Source organism: Bufo gargarizans, chromosome 2, assembly GCF_014858855.1.
Source record: "Bufo gargarizans isolate SCDJY-AF-19 chromosome 2, ASM1485885v1, whole genome shotgun sequence".
Classification (NCBI taxonomy): domain Eukaryota; kingdom Metazoa; phylum Chordata; class Amphibia; order Anura; family Bufonidae; genus Bufo; species Bufo gargarizans.
In genome coordinates, this window is record NC_058081.1 from 220,114,369 (window position 1) to 220,135,537 (window position 21,169).

The window sequence follows — 21,169 nt, forward strand, 5'->3', positions numbered from 1 at the left end:
GATCATCTGATGAAGGAGAATGTTGCTCTTCTGTCCAGATTGTTGGAAATGAACGTTGGCAGGAACATTCATTCCCGATAATCTTCCCGATTATTGGACAGTGAAAATCCACCGTAAGTGTTTCTTTAATATGACTAAACCATTGCAACTCACATGATAGTATCAAACTAAACCCTTTGGGCACTGTGCACCCCTTCATTCTGCTGACAGTGTGTGTATGTGGTTTTAGAGTTGGACCCGCACTGATTAAATAGATTTCCCTTTCTAAGGATAAGACATTAATTTCCTGCAAAACCCTTTAGCTAACTGTTGTTATATCCGAAGGTGAACCATGAAAAAGTGTTAAGTGAGCATTGAAGTTTTACCTTTCCAAAGCTTCCCTTGCCAAGCATTTTATGCAGGACAAAGTCATCGAATGTCAGCTTCATGTGACTGCATGGTTCTTCTATCTTCAGTGCCAGACTGGCTGTAGTTTCTGCACATTTAGTCTCTTCTACTGGTGACTCCCAAGAAATGCCTTGAGACTCTGGTATATAAAGATTATACAGATATAAAGGCATAATCTTGTGTGATAATACGATGACCAACTAGGCCACTGCTAGTGATAGAACTTGGTAAATTACATGACATTGATATTTTGTAATGTGCTAAACTATGTTATATTACCTACAGGTACCTCAGGCTGAATCACAGGGTTAAATCTAGCCAGAGCTCATGCCTGGGATGTTAAAGGGGTTATCCAAACTATAAAACATGCCCCCAATGCCTAGGCCCCTCATATAGATTATACTTACCCTGCTCCCCAGCACCCGCGTCACTCGTTATCCCCTAAAAAGGAGCAACGTGGGTGTCGGGGAGCAGGATAAGTATAATCTATATGACGTGCCCAGGCATTGGGGAATAACCCTTTAATGAGTTGAAGTTGGTGCTCAGCTAGCTAAAATGCAGAAGTGTGAGCAGCATCTCGACTTCTGTAGCAGCCTAAAGCCAAGTTTGGGACTCGGGGAGAAAGCAAAAAAAGATCCCACAAAAGGTTTGTAGATAATAATCCATAAGAAGGTTGTGCAGCCATAAAAATAGAGTAGACTTCTGTGAAGGTAATGCTCGTCTAAGGCTACTGAACTTCACAGACATTGACTGGTGTTAAAGGTTCCTCTCATATTATTGTCGCAACTTGAAGTACTGTTTATTTGAAAGCATATTTCTGTAGAGATTAGCTTCTGAAGATAACCCACTGTTTCAGCCTCAGAACCTGCTATACCATTGTTGGAACTGTTTAAGTACTGTGACTCCATCTTGTGGAAGATTTAGGACAGAATTTATCATGAGGGTAATATTTGTCAGTTTTGCTTGACTCTGTGTTGGAGTACTTTATGCCACATTTATCAAATAGTGTTGACCGCGAATATTCGAATTACGAATATTTATCGCGAATATCTCAACTTTGAGAATTTGCGAATATTTAGAATATAGCGCTATATATTTGTTTTTCAAATATTCATAATTTTTTCCATCTGAAGTTATGATTCCTCCCTGCTTAAGTTGCTTGTCAAGCAACTTGAGCAGGGAGGAATCATGACTGCAGATATGACGAATATTCTAAAAAAAACAAATATATAGCACTATATTCAATATAATGCTATATATTTGTTTTTAGAGTATTTGTCTTTTTTTTTTCATCTGAAGTTATGATTCCTCCCTGCTTAATTTGCTTGTAAAACAACTTAAGCAGGGAGGAATCATAACTTCAGATGGAAAAAAAGGACGAATATTCTAAAAAACAAATATATAGCATGTGGGGAACCGTACTCACAAGACCAGTGTTCAAAGGCAGGGACACCAAACCGTTCATCAAAAGTCCTCTTTATTTAGGCTTTTCATGTCAGTACAGCCAGTACAGCCAGTACATCTGGATCACAGCCGGGTTCAGCAGTCATAGCACACTCTGACAGTGTTACCTCACACTGTCTGCCTTTCCTCCAGACTGAGACACACCTAAGATCCAGCAGCAGGATTAAATAGGATCCCTGGACATGAGCATGCCTCAAGTCCCGGACCGGAACCTGGGGAACAGGCACCCACCTAAGACATTGCCTGTTCCCAGTAAAAGCCCGCCCTGAACTAGCTGAACCAGCTACACTATCTATATGGTGTCCCCCAACTACTTTAGTGGACACCTGGACTAGGGCTTTTACTCCACCAAGGCGGGACACCCTGGTGACCCATTCCTGGTATAAGCAAGCCGCTTTAGAATACTTCCTGCAACATTCTGGGTGACACATATCTCCCCTCATAAATGACTCCTGTCACCTCCGAACAAGCACTATATTCTATAGTGCTATATATAAGTTTTTGACCCACGTCTGTAATGATCGTGTAATATTCGCATATTACGCAATCATTTCCTTGCCGATTTTTGAGTTAAAAAAAATACTGTAGAACATAACGAATATTCGAATTCGCAAATATTGGATGAATATTCTACAATATATTGGCAAAATATCACGAATTCGAATATGACCCCTGCCGCTCATCACTATTACACACTATTAAGTCACATGCTTAAAAAATTTGTCTCGTCCTTAAACATAGCATTTTTGCCTAGTTTTCCTACTCTACCCTCCTACTGGCATGAAATAGCGATTTTTTTTTTGCAACTTTTTAAAAAGTCTATGATAAATTGGAGTGAAACTCATTAACATAGTGTAGGAAGGCGCAAGGGACAGTCGTTGACGGAAGGTATGTGTCACTGAGGTTCCTGACCTCGGTGGAGTAAGAGGCAGTTTTCATGTGTCAGCAGCAGTTGCTGTTTGACACCTTGCTATTTAGTATGGCTGTAATAGCTGATCCAGGACAGCTCTTACTGGGAGTAGTCAGAGTGCTGGGTGGGTGACTAATCCCCACGTTCCAGGCCGGGTATTGACTGGCCTATATAAAAAAAACAGCAAGCAGTATCAGCTGGTGGTAATTACCTCTCTCTCTGACAGATGAGCTCTGGCAATCGCTGGATTGGGATCTGAGCCGTGTGCTAGGCTGGAGGCCTGAGTTTGGGAGGTCTGCTCTGTCCTGATCGGGTGTGAACTAACACCTAGGATAACAGGTGACTCTTTTTCTGTATAAACTGTTTTGGTGTGAACAAACACCAAAACTGAAAAGGGACTGTTTTGCTGCCAAAAGTCTGAATAAAACACTGAAGTTTTTGATTTACAAACTGGTCTTTGCCTCTATACTGCATCCACTTGTCCTGTCTACCAGAGCGAATCCCCACAATAGCTAACCATGCCCACTTTCCCATTTATAATTAAAAACTGGAGTGCTGTAAAAATGCAAAAAGTCATGCAATTTTAGTGCAAGAAACTCCAAAAAGTCAGAACCCCACCTTCCATCAGGCAGGAGACTCCAACCAGGGTTTTCCCTGGGGGAAAGAAAACAACTAGGTGCTCCTCCTCTTCACTCTAACAGCCTTAGGAGTGAGGAAACTAGCCATGATGAGGTCTGTGATTGACACCATTACCACTCTCATCCCCACCATATGCTCCCCTATGGGAAATTACAATAACTGTTAGCTTACTTTCTTTCAGATCTTTACACCAGAATGTTTGAACATTTTGGTGTTAAAAGATCACATTTTATACCATAGCCTCCTTTTCCACTAATCCATGCCCCTTACCTAGGATAATGAAAGCTATTAAAACATCAGTTGTGCATTTTGCGCCAAAGTTGAAGCACAAATTTGACATTAACTCTGGGTAAATCAGTATACGTTCTCTGGATTTTATTTACAATGTATTTTTCACAACTGGATGAAGCCATTCAAATATACATGTTAATCACATTGTATGTTACTAGTGTGTCCCATTGTTCTGTACCTTTCTTCACAGTTTGTTCTTGTAATGTGCTTCTGTGACCAACTTCAATGGGCCCTTCTCTGTAGATGTGTTCAGATTCTCTCTGTTTCCTATCCTAGAGTCAAGACAAAATATACCTGTAAATATTAAATACAATGGCGATATATCTTTGACAATGCGCATGCAGTCCTGTCTATGGGTAACTATGGGTTATGGAGCAGGAGAGCTGAGCAGATTGATATATAGTCTGTGGGAAATTATTTAGCATGACTTGCATTTTATTCCTATACTTAGGAGCCCAGAGGGAGGGCCTACTTAGTGATTGGCAGCTAAATACTGAATATATATATATATATATATATATATATATACAGTACAGACCAAAAGTTTGGACACACCTTCTCATTCAAAGAGTTTTCTTTATTTGCATGACTATGAAAACTGTAGATTCACACTGAAGGCATCAAAACTATGAATTAACACATGTGGAATTATATACATAACAAAAAAGTGTGAAACAACTGAAAATATGTCATATTCTAGGTTCTTCAAAGTAGCCACCCTTTGCTTTGATTACTGCTTTGCAGACTCTTGGCATTCTCTTGATGAGCTTCAAGAGGTAGTCACCTGAAATGGTTTTCACTTCACAGGTGTGCCCTGTCAGGTTTAATAAGTGGGATTTCTTGTCAGGTGGATACACAGCTGATAGTCCTACTAAATAGACTGTTAGAATTTGTATTATGGCAAGAAAAAAGCAGCTAAGTAAAGAAAAACGAGTGGCCATCATTACTTTAAGAAATGAAGGTCAGTCAGTCCGAAAAATTGGGAAAACTTTGAAAGTGTCCCCAAGTGCAGTCACAAAAACCATCAAGCGCTACAAAGAAACTGGCTCACATGTGGACCGCCCCAGGAAAGGAAGACCAAGAGTCACCTCTGCTGCGGAGGATAAGTTCATCCGAGTCACCAGCCTCAGAAATCGCAGGTTAACAGCAGCTCAGATTAGAGACCAGGTCAATGCCACACAGAGTTCTAGCAGCAGACACATCTCTAGAACAACTGTTAAGAGGAGACTGTGTGAATCAGGCCTTCATGGTAGAATATCTGCTAGGAAACCACTGCTAAGGACAGGCAACAAGCAGAAGAAACTTGTTTGGGCTAAAAAACACATGGAATGGACATTAGACCAGTGGAAATCTGTGCTTTCGTCTGATGAGTCCAAATTTGAGATCTTTGGTTCCAACTACCGTGTCTTTGTGCGACGCAGAAAATGTGAACGGATGGACTCTACATGTCTGGTTCCCACCGTGAAGCATGGAGGAGGAGGTGTGATGGTGTGGGGGTGCTTTGCTGGTGACGCTGTTGGGGATTTATTCAAAAGTGAAGGCATACTGAACCAGCATGGCTACCACAGCATCTTGCAGCGGCATGCTATTCCATCCGGTTTGCGTTTAGTTGGACCATCATTTATTTTTCAACAGGATAATAACCCCAAACACACCTCCAGGCTGTGTAAGGGCTATTTGACCATGAAGGAGAGTGATGGGGTGCTGCGCCAGATGACCTGGCCTCCACAGTCACCGGACCTGAACCCAATCGAGATGGTTTGGGGTGAGCTGGACCGCAGAGTGAAGGCAAAAGGGCCAACAAGTGCTAAGCATCTCTGGGAACTCCTTCAAGACTGTTGGAAGACCATTTCAGGTGACTACCTCTTAAAGCTCATCAAGAGAATGCCAGGAGTGTGCAAAGCAGTAATCAAAGCAAAAGGTGGCTACTTTGAAGAACCTGGAATATGACATATTTTCAGTTGTTTCACACTTTTTTGTTATGTATATAATTCCACATGTGTTAATTCATAGTTTTGATGCCTTCAGTGTGAATCTACAATTTTCATAGTCATGAAAATAAATAAAATTCTTTGAATGAGAAGGTGTGTCCAAACTTTTGGTCTGTACTGTATGTACATAGAAAATGGCGGCACCGACTATATAATTTATGGAAGGGTGCTATGTCCCAGGGTATTGGCTTAAAACCCAGAAAAATAATAAAGAAAATTGGACAGCACTCCAAGATAAAAAATCGTGAAAAAGTTTATTTACCCATGTATTAAAGTGCAGCCGCACTGTACCACATGGGTAAATAAACTTTTTCATGATTTTTTATCTTGGAGTGCTGTCCAATTTTTTTTATTATTTATATATAAATATATATATATATATTTACACACACAGGGAAAGATGTCAATCACTGAACAGGATTGCCCACTGGAGTGAGTCCTAAGCATAGAAAGAGCAGGAGTTAACCCCTTTTGAGACAGAGCCTATTTTGTTTCTTTTTCATTTTAGCTGTTCCTTCCCTGTCTTCCAAGAGCCATCCCCATATTGTATTGTATTGTGCAGTGATTAGTATTTACTTCTACTATTCTGTATGTGATGTGTCTGTTTTACCCTATATTTAATCATATGTAAATATTTTTATCCCTTAGCCTGTTAAGCCTATTTATTCTCAAATTGTCAAATTCACGTTAACACAGACAGTAGCGTGAATATAGCCTAGGTTTCAGTTCATATTGGCTTAGAAGCCATCTGTTCAGCATTCTATATTGTTTCTTTTATATTGTTCTTTTTTATTTTGGTAGGGGAAAAAAGACAAATTAATAATGTGCAGTGAGCCTAAAGGTGCCCATACACTTATAATCGCTGTTGGCCAGGCGCTCGTTTATTACTTCTGATATACCATGACCTGGATGAATGGAAACCTTAACAGATGTAACATGTATGTGTTTTCAATGGGGAGAGGGGAGAAAGTTTCTGCCAGACACCTCCAGGTTTGGGCATTGAAATTCAGTGTGCCTGATTCTTCTGTATTCCAATATAATCTGTAGGAGAGAGTTGGGAGCTCCCCATATACATTAGATTGCTGTCAGTCCTGCCAAAAATGGTAAGGTCAGCAAGGCTAACATTGCCTAATGTATATTATGGGCCTTAAAGGTGTTTTGGAAGGCCAAAATGGAAATAGCGCTGGCCCGGGATGTCCGGAGTTATGGAAACAACCGGAACTCTGCTGTTTCCATAACTCTAACAGCAGTAAATGGAAGCTAGACAAACGGCGCAGCAGGTTTCAATGTTTCTGCAAGTCCCTAGTTATTTCCTTCTCACCTATGAAAGCTCTAAATGGGACAACCTCTAAGGTTGATCACACATATGGCTGCATTGTATTAAAGCTCCAACATTAGGACCTCCTGTGACTGTACTAAACCAGAGTGTAGATCAGTGTAGAACCGTCTGGTGATTTAAGTTCAGTTCTGTAGCTCTGATTCTTGTAGCTGTATTTCAGCCTTATGAATGTACAAGAATGATAGTGCCATTGGAGTGATGCCGGTAAATTCTGTTTACCTGTTGTGTGCTCTCTATCATTGCCAGTGCTTCTGCCATCAACTTCTGATTAACCCCACATAGGTTGGCTACTTTATTTTCACACTTGTGATGAACATTCATACCACATTCTTTATACAACAGAAGAAGGGAAACCATTATTAGCATTTCTTACATAAAACAGCTGGCATGATTAGTTGCACAGAAACCAATTTGTTGCTATCTAACAATTTTTACCAATGTAATGGATGTCTGAGGCATAATTATTAAACCAATGGAGAGAACCTGATAAATGTCTCACTTACATTTTTTAATTAAAATGTCACAACTGTGACATTTTCAATTATAAAAGAGATGCAAGCTCGATGCCAGTCCTGATTTGTCACACGTGCTTCATTTGTGTAAGGCAAAATAGATTGATAAATAGGTTGTATAAGTTAGAGTCATTAAAGAATAATAAATAGGTTGTATAAGTTAGAGTCATTAAAGAATAATAAATAGGTTGTACAAGTTAGGCCTCGTTCACTCAAGCTAGTTTTCCACCCAGATGCTATGAGTGTTGTGAACTGATAGCATCTGGACTGAATACTGACCCATTCATATTAATAAATAAGTGCACGTGAACATTTCTTTTTAGCCCTGGACCCTTAGAAATGAATGGGACTTGTGCAGTACCCCAGAGCAGGGGGTATCTGTAAATGGTTTGTTATGTAATATGCTGCATTGTATTGTCCTGTTATGTAATGCACCCAGCATAGCCATGTATGGATGGCACAACCTGGGTTAACAATCCTGGCTCAGCCCTTGTAGGAGTTTAGTGCAGACTAGAGTTTGTAAGGGAGAGGAAGCAGTGACTTCTTCTTCTCAAGCCTAAAAAGCTACAGAGGCTCACTGATCTCTGTTTTATATACAAAAGGAGAGAAGGACAAAGTCAAAGGAGAGAACTAAAGAATCTAGAGTCTGCATGGCCGAGCACTGGAATTAGTAAGTAAACCTGCTACCAAAAGGTGCTAAGACTTTACTGTAGTGAGGGGCACTGCTAAGACACCCTTCACACCTAGACACGACCTGGACCATGGATATTACAGATGCCAATTAAAGAGTACTATTGCCCACCATAGATTCTGCAGGGACTTGAGACAGATCGAGAGGGAAGAGTACCATAACTCCCATTCTTGCCTAAATCCACACATCGTTATCTGTGAAAAACTGCACTGTGTACAGTTGAAACAGTTTTTTTGCGCTACAGTGAAGAGAGACCTTTATTCTGCTAACTCTTGCCTGGTTACTAATTCCTGCACCATACACTGACCATTGCACTCTACATGCCGTGCATTGCACCCATGCAGACACAAACATCACAGGCAACTATCCAACTATCATCAGATAGGAGCCCCAGAACCAGGATGTGCCCCCAGGGAGCAAGGGGTGCACCCTCCTTTCACTGCATGGCCCTAGGGAGTAGTGATGTGAGGAAAGCCATGACTCTTACAGCCAGAGCCACTCCTATCCTCTGCTTCATCTCCTCCCAGGTCGTTGCACTTGCGTTAAAAAAGGAAGGCATCCAGATGCAATGCGTTTTTCACTGATGATTGCTAAGAGATGTTGGGTGTTATTCTTCAGTTTCTCTTCATGCACGTGAAAAACACAAGAATTGAATGCATCCACATGGAAAAAACTGAAACGCTGAATGCAACTGCAAACAAAATTGATTAAACTTAAAGGGGTTGTGTCATGGAACATTTTCTACATTTTTGAAACCAGCACCTGGATCTGAATACGCTTGTAATTGCATATAATGAAAAATGTTATACAGCCAGTGAGCTATTCAATAAAATGTATCTGTATAGCGCCACCTGCTGTCATTTTCACAATTTTTGGGTCCGCCTCACAGACCTGGTCGACCGCGCTCATCTTCAACGTCCACCAGCTTTATGTTCTGTTATAAGCTGTGGCAGTTACAGGTAAAGAGTTGCAGTGGAAAGAACATGCCCCCTGAACTACCAGGCTGAAGATAATCTAGCAGAGCAATTGGAGCAGTAAATGTGGAGATCTCTGGATTCATGTGAGGTACAAAGCTGTTTCTAGCTTAGAAAGAGATTGACATATATTGTATGATGTCTGATATAATTTGTTTTACATCAATCATGGCATAACTCCTTTAAGTGCAAATCCATCAGTTTTTCCTTGAACAGACCCCGACTCATTCTGCATTTTTGTGTGAAATAGGCTTTACTGGGAGAAGTGCAAGGCTAGTTGTTGGTAATGCATGGCCAGAGAGGCAGTTCTGATAATAACTCATATACTCATACTGTATATTGGTTGCATAAATCTCTGGTTTAGTAACATAACTCAGTACATGTGTTCTTGTCAATACTTATTTCAGGGGGCACATTTTTAGATAAACAGGTACTTTTTAAATACCCTGAAATGATTAGAACCAGACATCGCCATGTCTGTATTAGGGTGGGTTCACACTTGCGTTATGGAGTCCGTTATGGCTTTTCGTTATAACAAGGTTATAACGGAACATAGCGGAATCCATAAGACGGAAGGACGGATCCGTTTTGCTGCCCATAGACTTGCATTATGACAAAATGCAAAACAAACACCTTTGAAAGGCATTCCGTTTTGCTCCATCCTAATAGAAGTATATGGGAATCAAAATGGATCCGTCTGGTTCCCGTTATGCAAGACGGAAAACTAAGTCCTGTCGACCCAGACGCATCCGTTATGTTTTCCCAAAGACTTCTATTAGGACGGAGCAAAACGGAATGCCTCTTAAAGGCTTCCATTTTGCATTCCATCCTATGGATTCCGTTATGTTCCGCTATAACCCTGTTATAACGGAAAGCCATAATGGACTCCATAACGCTAGTGAGAACCCACCCTTAGCTGGGTGCCAGTAGAAAAAGACTGAGAAACCCTTTAAAGGATTTTATGGGTCTTGAAGGCACATAGTTAACAGACATTACCTTAGTTTAATTTAATCTAATTTCATATAGGGCATCTAGTGAACAGACATTATTATCTATTTAAGAACTTGAGCTATCAAATAAACCTCCATTGTAAATCTATATATTGCCTAACAGTGGTAATTACGAGCAGAAGATACTCTATCAGCTTGTAAGGATCAGCAATTGTTTCTTGACTTGCTAATAAAACTTTCCAGCTGAATCCACAGGGGGCATTTCTCAGGCTTTGTACAATAGCTTTAGTGCTATAGATAGAATCTCTACTGTTCTCTTCTGCTGTCAATAAGACTCCTGGACTTACCTGCGCACTTTAATCCTTGCTTTGCCAAGCCCCAGAGAAGAGTCCCGCAGTGTTCACAGAAAGTCGGACTTTTATAACTATACACTTTAAATCTGTGCGGCATGTCTATCTTAAATCTCTCTTTGTGGAGCTGTGAAAAAATGGGTCATTGGAATTTAATGAGTATTCATATATACAATTTTACAAAGAGACATGATAGAAGTTCAGCAACTTGGATGTAATATTCTGGGAGTAGGGCATTAATTTCAGAGTCATTATTAGCAGTGTGATATGTGGTTAGGATTTGATGCCAGATGTCATACTTGTACATTTATGGATGTTATAGCAGTGCAGGATGAATTGCACAGCATTAAACCATGCAATGTTTCCCTAAAAGCAGCCAAATTATCCAGGTATTCTGCATAGTTGCTTAGCATTTACTATAACAATGATGGTGTTGTAAAATGTGTTTTATTAGTGAACGTAGTATCAAAAAGAGTCTGTTCCTCTGCACTAATTCCTCTTGGAAGTGTATAAATAAATTGACAACTGGGAGTTACTATTCCTTTTGTTGATGGGGTTTGTCCTAAAAATGAGTTCTGAATGAACCTGATTTGTACCAGATTTCCCAAAAACTTTAGATTCTTGCAAACCCAATGTTTTTAGGAGTCGTTTCTGGCTTGGCATGCTACTCTGGGTTTCTTGGCAATATATATGCATTGTCTGGGGAGTACTCTCTCATTTTAGAGATCTCCTGATATGCATAGTAAGTGTGCCTGCTGAGTACTGTAGGCCAGACAATACCTCTCTGGGTTTCTGGGAAGGATATTCAAACTAGCTTTCCTAAGCCTATCTAATGCCAGCTGATGTCACGCTTCGGTGTGGGAGGGAAACACCACACCCAGCATAGGAGGGAAGAGGGGAACAGGGAATCAGGCCTGAGAACTAGGGAAGGAAGGAAACCCTAACCAAAATCCTGACTGACTATCAGTATGAACAGACCCCAAAGGTAGGTGCGTTCATACGCAGGAATACCTGGAGTCCTATCAAGCCCTATAGGACCCTGGTACTAATGGCAGGGACGAGACTACCTGTTCCTCTAAAAGGAAGGACGAACAGGAGTCTCCTTCAGGCCTAATACAAACAATAGGGAAATGCAACACACAGAACCCAAACAAAATACAAAAGGGAAAAGAAAGACTTAACTTCAAAGGAACAATGGAAGCACCAGGAACTGAGCCGAGATCCAACCACAATCTATCCACAGGTCCAAACAGAAGCTATAAACCGCACAGCATTGTGGGAGAAGCAACTATAAATAGAGATGGTTAAATGACTCTAATAGCCACACCTGGGGAAGAAGGTGTGGCAAGTACCAGAAACAACACAGACATCATTTGATCCAAATGGAAAACATGTCAGATCAAACCACGTTTCTGATCTCCTGCCGCCTGTCATGGGAATGTCAGTGACAGTAAGATGTGCTAATTTTCAAATATTTTCCCCAGAAACCCAGAAGAACGTTGATTGGTTTATGATACTCCTAAATTAAAAAATTGTGGAAAATTGATCTATGACCCACAAGTATATATTTTTAAATATACAGACAAGTGATGAGCAAATGAATGCTATCAATATGCAATTCATGATAAATAAATAAAAATTAGGGATTCTAACAAATATTGTACAATTCAATATTGACCCATATGTCAGATTTAAAAAAACTGATTGTTTTACAACGAAAGCATAGCCTTTTAAACAGACTTACATAACTAGACAAATCCTGGTTGGGGGTCACGTTGCCATACTGAGACAAAAATTAAACTTAAATGGGTATTACCATCTGAAATAGTATGTTTATGGAATATTGAAGAAACAGAATATATCATAAATGTCTGGTTACATCTCCAGGGTTCCCATCTAATGGAAGAGAACATGAAAAAGACATTTGAGCAGCCACAAGACATAGACATAGATGTCGGTTATCAGATGGTCGAGGGCTGCACAGAATGTTATCAAGGGCAATATGTACCCCTCGGGCTGCAGGTTGTACAGTCATTAAATAGAATCAGCTTTTCTAGTTGAGAGGCCTTGGGGGGACCTCTGGCTGGGTACTATTTCTATAATTAAGACCACTTAGTATATGTGATGACTATTGTAGGCTATGCAATGATCCTCTTGGTTTCTGTGTAAAAAATATACAAACTAGTATGTCTAACAGCTGGCATCAGAAAGACTTGCTTTATCTTTTCTGTCTGGAAAGCTTATTTACTTACCTTTTGGGTTTTGGGGAAAAATATTCAAATTAGCGTTTCTAATTCTATTGATAACTGAAATGTATTCTTATATTTCCAATAAGAATAACAGGAAAACACAAAACAAAATTATAACGAAATAGCTCCAGCATTGCTATTTCATAGGGAGTTCAACTATTTACTAAAACAGACATGTTACCCCACTTGTGCAGTTCCCATTTTTGTTTTTTTTATCACCTTTCTGATCATGGAGACAACAGTGCAGCTACCTTTGCAATCTTGACCATTCACTGTCTTGCTACTGATCTCAGAAATTAATCATCCCTTTGCCCCAACTGAAGGTGGCCATACTAATTCAATAGCTGTCAGAAGAACGATCGTTTGGCAGTTGGCTCTTTCTCCCAGCTTCCAACTCTCCTATACACATATATGTTTGGCTCGGCAGCCAAATTGTGTATTCAGTACAGCGGAGAAAGTGGCTGCCAGGCACCTCTGGCTGCAGCTTATATCCCAGTAGTACAAAAGGATTGGTCAAAAATATTTACTTTGCAGATGATGTAGGGGGAGAGTCTGGAGCTCCCCACAATACATCAGACATAATGTGTATGACACTAAAGATACTAGCCCTTTCAGTAGCGTAAACCACCAAGGAACACTAGACTACCAGGAATATTACCATTAACCCTTTAACCCACCATTTTTCCTTCAAGGTAGAAAATGTATTAACCACTAAGATACCATATGCCAGAGGGATAGTATTATTAACCCTAAGCCATGAAAGGGGTATTCACCATTAACCCCTCAGACACCAACAGTTACTATTTTCTCACTATGATGTGCCATATCTTGCTGATTGGTAGTTCTGATTTATTGGACCACCATTGCTCAGTAGTATGAAGGGACTGCATCACTAGTAAAATTATTTGATATATTTATTGTATTTTATTTACTTGAATGGGTCTGTGTATGAAACTTCTGCCTAGAGCCTGGCTGCGAGTGTCTCTGTACAGTAAAATGCTGAAGGGGTTATGGTCCCTTTGTTGACAGTGGGTCTCCCAATGGTTGAACCTTACCAATCAGCAAGTATTAACATACACTAGTGATATAACATACTGCAACTTGATGCTTTAAAGGGCTTCTGTCACCCCCAAAACTCTTTTTTTTTTTTGGGCATATTAAAATCCTTATTGGACGACTATTCCCTATATAGGGCTCTTACCTTGTTCTGTGGCTTGGTTTCACTAAAAATCGAGCTTTTAAAATATGCAAATGACTTCACTACCAGCAAGTAGGGCGTCTACTTGCTGGTAGCCGCCGCATCCTCCTTTAAAAAAAACGCCCCCTCCTCCTGCTGATTGACAGGGCCAGGGAGCGCTCTCCGCCTCCGGCTGGCCCTGTCTGCAAATCAAATCCCGCGCCTGCACCTCATTCGGCGCAGGCGCTCTGAGAGAAGGACGCTCGCTTTATCATCACTCCCTCAGTGCGCCTGCGCCAATTACGTCTTCTCTTTCTGGTGACATCATCGCCGCAGTCCTACTACAATCTAGGCCACAACTACCACTCCACTCCTCCTTTACACCTCCCACACATACTACGCAATATGATGAAAATTGGTTTGTACCCCATGGAGGTTGTTTATCTTTTTCTAGATTAACACTGTATGATAGCAGGCTGAACAAGATGAACGTATGTATTTTTCATCCTTGTAAACTATGCTAACACTATGGTAACACTGTTCAGATTCATAGTCTCCATTTAATGTATACACCAGGACACATGCTTTAAACTGAAGCCAGTTCCCTCAGGTTCTCCAGATCCAGTTGTTAAAATTACAGTCACATTGGAGAACCGTGTTACCGGCTGAATCCCGATCCGGTGCTCTGGCGGAGCCACCTGGAGATCAGCGCTTCCATTCCATAGCTTAGCAACTTATGCTTTTTAAAAGTTGGGTGGTATATGTGTGCATCGTGGGCATGTCCGTCGTTGAGTAAGGAACCTGTTGTTAAAAATTTTAATCCGACACCTGCTTCTCCCTGTTTACTAGAAACAGTTAAGTACTTGATTCTCTTCAATTATATTTTCAAATGGTTAAAACTCCCCGTAACCAATTTTTTTGTTGTACCTATGTCTGGGTATTCACCTTTATGTCCACTATTGCGGCTGTCTTGCTGTTTTCCACTTATTATTTTAGACTCCTGGCATGTCTGTCTGTATGTGTAGTGATAGATCCTGTGTAATAAAAAGAATTGCCATTCAGGAGTCCTTAAAAGCTCTGGAGATATTGTGAATGTTTTCAGTGATGGAAATATATTTATCCATTTTATATGTTTTAATATTTTATTCTTGGTGCAGTTTTGCATATGCTGATTATTCTAATGATTTTGTAACTGCAATATCTTATTTCTGCCACCTGGGCATTTGTTCATGTGACTGGGAGATGTCATTTCAATACTTTCCTGCTTGCACTGCACTCCTGATTCAGGTGCGACCCAAACACTTATGTAACAAGAGAAGGACGCTCGCTTCCTCAGCACTCCCTCAGTGCGCCTGCGCCGATGACGTCTTCTCTTTCGGGTGACGTCATCGGCGCAGGCGCACTGAGGGAGTGCTGAGGAAGCGAGCGTCCTTCTCTCAGAGCGCCTGCGCCGAATGAGGTGCAGGGGTGAGATTTGAATTACAGACAGGGTCAGCCGGAGGAGGAGAGCGCTCCCTGGCCCTGTCAATCAGCAGGAGGAGGGGGCGTTTTTTTTAAAGGAGGATGCGGCGGCTACCAGCAAGTAGACGCCCTACTTGCTGGTAGTGAAGTCATTTGCATATTTTAAAAGCTCGATTTTTAGTGAAACCAAGCCACAGATCAAGGTAAGAGCCCTATATAGCGAATAGTCATCCAATAAGGATTTTAATATGCCCAAAAATGAAAAATCTGTTTTGGGGGTGACAGAAGCCCTTTAACCACTTCAGCCCCGCTAGGTGAAACCCCCTTCATGACAAGAGCACTTTTTACACTTCGGCACTACACTACTTTCACCGTTTATCGCTCGGTCATGCAACTTACCATACAAATGAATTTTACCTCCTTTTCTTCTCACTAATGGAGCTTTCATTTGGTGGTATTTCATTGCTGCTGGCATTTTTACTTTTTTTGTTATTAATCAAAATGTAACGATTTTTTTGCAAAAAAATGACATTTTTCAGTTTCAGCTGTAAAATTTTGCAAAAAAAACGACATCCATATATAAATTTTTCGCCAAATTTATTGTTCTACATGTCTTTGATAAAAAAAAAATGTTTGGGCAAAAAAAAAATGGTTTGGGTAAAAGTTATAGCGTTTACAAACTATGGTACAAAAATGTGAATTTCCGCTTTTTGAAACAGCTCTGACTTTCTGAGCACCTGTCATGATTCCTGAGGTTCTACAATGCCCAAACAGTAGAAAACCCCCACAAATGACCCCATTTCGGAAAGTAGACACCCTAAGGTATTCGCTGATGGGCATAGTGAGTTCATAGAACTTTTTATTTTTTGTCACAAGTTAGCGGAAAATGATGATGATTTTATTTTTTTTATTTTTTCTTACAAAGTCTCATATTCCACTAACTTGCGACTAAAAATAAAAAATTCTAGGAACTCGCCATGCCCCTCACGGAATACCTTGGGGTGTCTTCTTTCCAAAATGGGGTCACTTGTGGGGTAGTTATACTGCCCTGGCAATTTAGGGGCCCAAATGTGTGAGAAGAACTTTGCAATCAAAATGTGTAAAAAATGACCGGTGAAATCCAAAAGGTGCACTTTGGAATATGCGCCCCTTTGCCCACCTTGGCAGCAAAAAGGTGTGACACATCTGGTATCGCCGTACTCAGGAGAAGTTGGGGAATGTGTTTTGGGGTGTCATTTTACATATACCCATGCTGGGTGAGAAAAATATCTTGGTCAAATGCCAACTTTGTATAAAAAAATGGGAAAAGTTGTCTTTTGCCAAGATATTTCTCTCACCCAGCATGGGTATATGTAAAATGACACCCCAAAACACATTCCCCAACTTCTCCTGAGTACGGCGATACCAGATGTGTCACACTTTTTTGCTGCCAAGGTGGGCAAAGGGGCACATATTCCAAAGTGCACCTTTCAGATTTTGCAGGCCATTTCTTACACATTTTGATTGCAAGGTACTTCTTACACATTTGGGCCCCTAAATTGCCAGGGCAGTATAACTACGCCACAAGTGACCCCATTTTGGAAAGAAGACACCCCAAGGTATTCCGTGAGGGGTACTGCGAGTTCCTAGAATTTTTTATTTTTTGTCACAAGTTAGCGGAAAATGATGATTTTTTTTTTTTTCTCTTTTTTCCTTACAAAGTCTCATATTCCACTAACTTGCGACAAAAAATAAAAAATTCTAGGAACTCGCCATAGGAGGGCATTTTTAGACATTTGGATCCCAGACTTCTTCTCACGCTTTAGGGCCCCTAAAAAGCCAGGGCAGTATAAATACCCCACATGTGACCCCACTTTGGAAAGAAGACACCCCAAGGTATCCAATGAGGGGCCTGGCAAGTTCATAGAATTTTTTATTTTTTTGCATAAGTTAGCGGAAATTGATTATTTTTTTTTTTTTCTCACAAAGTCTCACTTTCCGCTAACTTAGGACAAAAATTTCAATCTTTCATGGACTCAATATGCCCCTCAGCGAATACCTTGGGGTGTCTTCTTTCCAAAATGGGGTCAGTTGTGGGGTGTTTGTACTGCCCTGGCATTTGAGGGTCTCCGCAATCATTACATGTATGGCCAGCATTAGGAGTTTCTGCTATTCTCCTTATATTGAGCATATAGGTAATGAGATTTTTTTTTCCGTTCAGCCTCTGGGCTGAAAGAAAAAAATGAACGGCACAGATTTCTTCATTCGCATCGATCAATGTGGATGAAAAAATCTCTGCCAAAAAAAAAAAATGGAGGGGAAAGGCATCTGCCAGGACATAGGAGCTCCGCCCTACATCCATACCCACTTAGCTCGTATGCCCAGGCAAACCAGATTTCTCCATTCACATCAATCGATGTGGATGAATAAATCATTGCCGGGATTTTTTTTATTTTTTTATATTTTTTTATAACGCCGCCTCCTCCTCAGCTCGTATGCCTCGTCAAACGTATCTGTCACTGCAGAGGAGAAAATCCCGTCTTGCAGCGCCGCATACACCGACTTGCGTGTAATCTGACAACAGCAGCGCAATGCTTCTGTCAGAATGCACATCGGTGCTGCAGCTAGTCAATCGGTTGGTCCACCTGGAAGGTAAAAAAAGAAAAAAAAAAAAAAATGAAAAAACCAGGCCGCAACGCAATAATTTTATTAACTTTGCAACAGAACCTGTAAACTTTAACTTTTTTAACTGAACATTAACGTGTTTGCTTACTGGTGTGTGTTTTTTTTTTTTTTTTTTTTTTTACCTTTATAGAACAAACCTCTCCTTCCCCATGGGTCAATGTGCAAAGCGCAAATCGCCCAAAGATGTGGCGAAGTGCGTTATGCACTTTGTCCCATGTGAAAGGAGACGTTTGCAGCAGCAGTGAGTGAATGGGCCCTAATAGCCCTGTGTGCCTGTCCTGGTGAGATGATCCCTATGCTAATAGTGTACCTGTGAGTGGTACTTCCGGAAACACTCTCCAAAGCATAGGGCAGGGTGGTCCGGACAGTCAGGACAGAAATAGCGGGTGTCACGCCTTATTCCACTCCTGCTACAGACACGACATCTTTTTCGGGGTGACTGTTGGGTTGAGGTACCAGGAACGACATTGGGGAAATGTCGCTCGTGTAGACGGCTAACTACACTGGTGGTTGGGGCCGCGGAACCTCCTGGATACAGGAGGTTCTCGATGATCTCTTCCTGAAATTTGAGGAAGGATCCAGTTCTCCCAGCCTTACTGTAGAGAACAAAACTATTGTACAGAGCCAATTGAATTAAATATACAGACACCTTCTTATACCAGCGTCTGGTGCGTCGGGAAACTAAATACGGAGACAACATCTGGTCATTGAAGTCGACCCCTCCCATGTGGAGGTTATAGTCGTGGACTGAGAGGGGCTTTTCAATGACACGGGTTGCTCGCTCAATTTGTATTGTCGTGTCTGCGTGAATGGAGGCGAGCATGTAAACGTCACGCTTGTCTCTCCATTTCACCGCGAGCAGTTCTTCGTTACACAGTGCGGCCCTCTGCCCCCTTGCAAGACGGGTAGTAACGAGCCGTTGGGGGAAGCCCGCGCGACTAGTTCGCGCGGTACCACAGGCGCCAATCCGTTCTAGAAACAAATGCCTAAAGAGGGCCACACTTGTGTAAAAATTGTCCACATAAAGATGGTACCCCTTGCCGAATAAGGGTGACACCAAGTCCCAAACTGTCTTCCCACTGCTCCCCAGGTAGTCAGGGCAACCGACCGGCTCCAGGGTCTGATTTTTTCCCTCATAGACCCGAAATTTGTGGGTATAGCCTGTGGCCCTTTCACAGAGCTTATACAATTTGACCCCATACTGGGCACGCTTGCTTGGGATGTATTGTTTGAAGCCAAGGCGCCCGGTAAAATGTATCAGGGACTCGTCTACGCAGATGTTTTGCTCTGGGGTATAAATATCTGCAAATTTCTGGTTGAAATGGTCTATGAGGGGCCGAATTTTGTGGAGCCGGTCAAAAGCAGGGTGGCCCCTGGGACGGGAGGCGGTGTTGTCACTAAAGTGCAGGAACCGCAGGATGGCCTCAAAACGTGCCCTGGACATAGCAGCAGAGAACATGGGCATGTGATGAATCGGGTTCGTGGACCAATATGACCGCAATTCATGCTTTTTTGTCAGGCCCATGTTGAGGAGGAGGCCCAGAAAAGTTTTAAGTTCGGAAACTTGGACTGGTTTCCACCGGAAAGGCTGGGCATAAAAGCTTCCCGGGTTAGCGGTGATAAATTGTGTGGCATACCTGTTTGTTTCGGCCACAACTATGTCTAAAAGCTCCGCAGTCAAGAACAGCTCAAAAAATCCCAGGGCCGAACCGATCTGAGCCGTCTCAACCCGAACTCCAGACTGGGCAGTGAAAGGGAAAACTACAGGTGCGGCTGAAGTTGGGGACTGCCAATCAGGGTTTGCCAGCACCTCTGGGATTCTAGGGGCTCTACGGGCACGTCTTTGCGGTGGCTGCGACGGGGTCACTACTGCACGTGCCACCGTACCAGCTTCAACTGCCCTTCTGGTGCTCGCTACTTCACCAGGTTGTACGGCAGTGCTGGTACTAGGTCCAGGGAGGGCTGGGCTGCTGGTGTATGCCTCACCACGTAATCCGACAGCACCAGCCCCACTCTGCTGCTCTTGAAGCGGATCCTGCGCAACCTGCGGTCTAGCGACACGGGGCCGGGTACGCCTGGTGGTATCAGGGACCTCAGCCTCCTCGTCCGAACTTTGGGTCAGAGAGCCACTGCTTTCTACAGGTTCGTATTCTGACCCGCTGGATTCATCAGATGAGGGTTCCCACTCCTCATCCGACTGGGTCAGAAGCCTGTAGGCCTCTTCAGAGGAATACCCCCTGTTTGACATGTGGGCAACTAAATTTAGGGGTATTCCCTGAGACTACCCAAGAAAAAAAAAGCAAGCCTGTCTTACAAAGGGGAGGCTAGCGAAGTACCGGAGGCCGCTGCGGTTGATAAAAAATATCAAAACTGATTTTTTTATCGCCGCAGTGCGTGTAAAGTGAATGTGCAGTGATCAAAAAAAAAATTTTTTGTCACTGCGGTGGGGCGGGTGTGGGCGAACGCACGTGTGGGCGACCGATCAGGCCTGATCGGGCAAACACTGCGTTTTGGGTGGAGGGCGAACTAAAGTGACACTAATACAATTATAGATCTGACCGTGATCAGTTTTGATCACTTCCAGATACTATAAAAGTACAAATGCTGATTAGCGATACGCTAATCAGCGAATAACGGACTGCGGTGCGGTGGGCTTGGCGCTAACTGATCGCTAACTACCTAACCAAGGGACCTAAACTATACCTAAAACCTAACGGTCAATAACAGTGAAAAAAAAAAGTGACAGTTTGCACTGATCACTTTTTTCTTTTCACTTGTGATTGACAGGGGTGATCAAAGGGTTAATTGGGGTTCAGGGGGGTGATCAGGGGCTATAGTGTAGTGTTTGGTGTACTCACTGTGAAGCCTGCTCCTCTGCTGGATCCAACCGACGAAAAGAACCAGCAGAGGAGCAGGCAGCCATATAACAGATCATATTTACAAATATGATCTGCTATCTGGCACTTTGATTGGATTTTTTAAAAATCAGCAACCTGCCAGCCACGATCATTGGCTGGCAGGTTGCTGACGAAATACTTCTCGATGAAATGCCGGCGCGAACTGCGCACGCGCGGGCGCATACTCGCGTCATCTCGCGTCTCGCGAGATGACGCGTATATG

At 42.1% G+C, this 21,169-nt stretch overlaps 1 protein-coding gene across 2 annotated transcripts in view; it reads right to left on the reverse strand.

Moving 5' to 3' along the window:
• Window positions 1–21,169, reverse strand: part of PRKCQ (protein kinase C theta) — a 147,320-nt gene that overhangs the window by 32,160 nt on the left and 93,991 nt on the right. For both annotated transcript variants that reach the window (XM_044280027.1, XM_044280028.1), the window contains 4 exons: window positions 10,496–10,625; window positions 7,241–7,350; window positions 3,870–3,963; window positions 366–526 (listed from right to left, as the gene is read on the reverse strand). In XM_044280027.1, coding sequence (XP_044135962.1) covers window positions 366–526; window positions 3,870–3,963; window positions 7,241–7,350; window positions 10,496–10,625 — 495 coding nt within the window. The remainder of the gene's footprint in view (window positions 1–365; window positions 527–3,869; window positions 3,964–7,240; window positions 7,351–10,495; window positions 10,626–21,169) is intronic.